At 43.1% G+C, this 2123-nt stretch overlaps 1 protein-coding gene across 5 annotated transcripts in view; it reads right to left on the reverse strand.

Moving 5' to 3' along the window:
• The window catches only part of rhoca (ras homolog family member Ca), an 18790-nt gene that overhangs the window by 6097 nt on the left and 10570 nt on the right, over window positions 1-2123 (reverse strand). For 2 of the 5 annotated variants that reach the window (XM_032514162.1, XM_032514159.1), the window contains exon 2: window positions 1465-1622. In XM_032514162.1, the coding sequence (XP_032370053.1) occupies window positions 1465-1620 (156 nt within the window). In that variant the 5' untranslated portion in view covers window positions 1621-1622. Of the gene's footprint in view, window positions 1-1464; window positions 1626-1746; window positions 1990-2123 lie in introns of those variants that run through there. The other 3 variants (XM_032514161.1, XM_032514160.1, XM_032514158.1) reach the window with 2 other exon arrangements.

A 2123-nucleotide genomic window follows, 5' to 3' on the forward strand; every position in this document is an offset into this window, starting at 1 on the left:
ATCCTCTTAAACCTTAGAGGAGGGATAACTAAAAAAAAAAGGGGCAGACCACTCATATCTTTACCCAAATTATCCCTCGCTAGACCAATGTCCATCATGGATCCCTAACTTTATTTTTCCACCCCCCCATCCGAGTGCGACCGGGACAGGAAATGAGAGTCTTTTATCTGGCAGGAGGGTCCAGGGCGGGAGGAGAGGGATTGCCAGGAGACATCCCTGTTCCCTGTGTGAACAGGAAGATGGGAAGTAGAGTCATTTCCTGTTTTGCCAAGTGGTGATCCTGCAGCGGTGGTTGACTCAAGGGGACAAAACCCTTTGACATAACAAGCCATCTGGAGTTCAGACTCAGCCCTCGGTGACAAAATGACTCAGATTTAAAAAGGTCCCATGACATGGTGCTCTTTGGATGCTTTTATTATAGACCATAGTGGTCCCCTAATACCATATCTGGAGTCTCTTTTATATAGACCATAGTGGTCCCCTAATACCATATCTGAAGTCTCTTTTATATAGACCTTAGTGGTCCCCTAATACCATATCTGAAGTCTCTTTCCCAAAATTCAGCCTTGGTGCAGAATTACAGCCACTAGAGCTAGTCCCACATTGAGCTTTCCTTAGTATGTGCCATTTCTGAGTCTGGAGCTTTTGAGGGGGAGGGGCAAGGTGGAGGCTGGGGGTATGGCCTTGACCGACTGCCACTTTGCACGTTTGAAAGCCATGAGATCTCTCTCTCATGGGTGGGCTAAATTCTCTGGGTGGGCAAAGCAGAGAAAGGGGAGGCAACCTTTCCCCCATTTGATTTACCTTCAACCATTTCATTTGAGCTATGCATCTCAAATAGCTGTAAAGTAAACTACTCTGTCATCTAGAAAGTAGTGAATCAGTGAACACAAGAGTGATCTTGGACACACCACATGTAACTGGCCGAGCAGTGATTGTCCAATCCAGCTGAGCACTGTCACATGGCACAGCAGGTCTGTCCAGCTTCGGAATTACGCACGTTAAAGAGGTGTTCATGGGGCTGGATTTGGGAGTTTCTTTTACACTTATATGTTAAATGAGACACATAAAAAATGTAAATACAGTACAACAATAAATTATGTAGTATCAGATTAGTATCACACTATTAATACTGGGACTAACTAGCACTACACTTCAATAATGGTGTTTCTGTAACGTCATGTCTTCTACATGGATCATCAAATGTTACTGATACTGATTTCTTTGCTGGCTGGGAGAAACTTTAGCCTTTCTTTCAGCAAAATATCACATACTGTATGGAGCCAGCAAGTTCACATTTATGACCTCTTTTACAAGATCCTTCATCTAAATAGAATAGTCTGATGGGTCATTTGTGTTATTACTTTAAGGGCAGTGGTTTCTGACACAAACAGAGAGCCTTCCTTCCTATGCGACCGACACAACTACTTCTGGACTGCTTACTTGAGTGTCAAATCTACAAACCTGTTTTCCGTCAACCTCGATATCAGCGATGTAGTTCTCAAACACTGTCGGGACGTAGACTTCAGGAAACTGGTCTTTACTGAAAACAATGAGAAGACATGTTTTCCCACATGCTCCATCCCCGACAATCACCAGCTTCTTCCGAATGGTTGCCATCTCTGCTGGGAAACAAGAGAAGTTTTTTTTTTTACAAGAAGTCAAAAAACAAAAAGGAAAGTTGCATGTCAAAACAATCGCTACAAAAGAAACTTTTTTTTTTTTTCCCGTCAAGGGAGATTTCACCTGTCATCAACAAAGCCACACTTTGTTGTCTCGTTTGTGTATTCTACATTTCAGATATCTGAAATTATTTGTAAAAGATCACAGAAACACGAGATGAAACAGGAACACAATGTTGTACAAAAACGTCCTGCTCATGCTGGGTCCAAAGCAACCACTGACATCTGTGACTTCAGTAGAACTGCATCACATTACGCCTTAGGGAGTGCTCTCTGATCTGCACGTTGCCACAGACAACTGAAGTCCCAGCCGTTGAATCCCCGATGACGAATCTAGACTACAAATCTACATGAAAAACAGAGGAAAGGGGGGAAGATAGTGGAGTGATGTGAAAGCAAAAGAGAGTGCGTGTGTGTGTGTGTGTGTGTGTGTGTGTGTGT

Source organism: Etheostoma spectabile, chromosome 4 (assembly GCF_008692095.1).
Source record: "Etheostoma spectabile isolate EspeVRDwgs_2016 chromosome 4, UIUC_Espe_1.0, whole genome shotgun sequence".
NCBI lineage: Eukaryota > Metazoa > Chordata > Actinopteri > Perciformes > Percidae > Etheostoma > Etheostoma spectabile.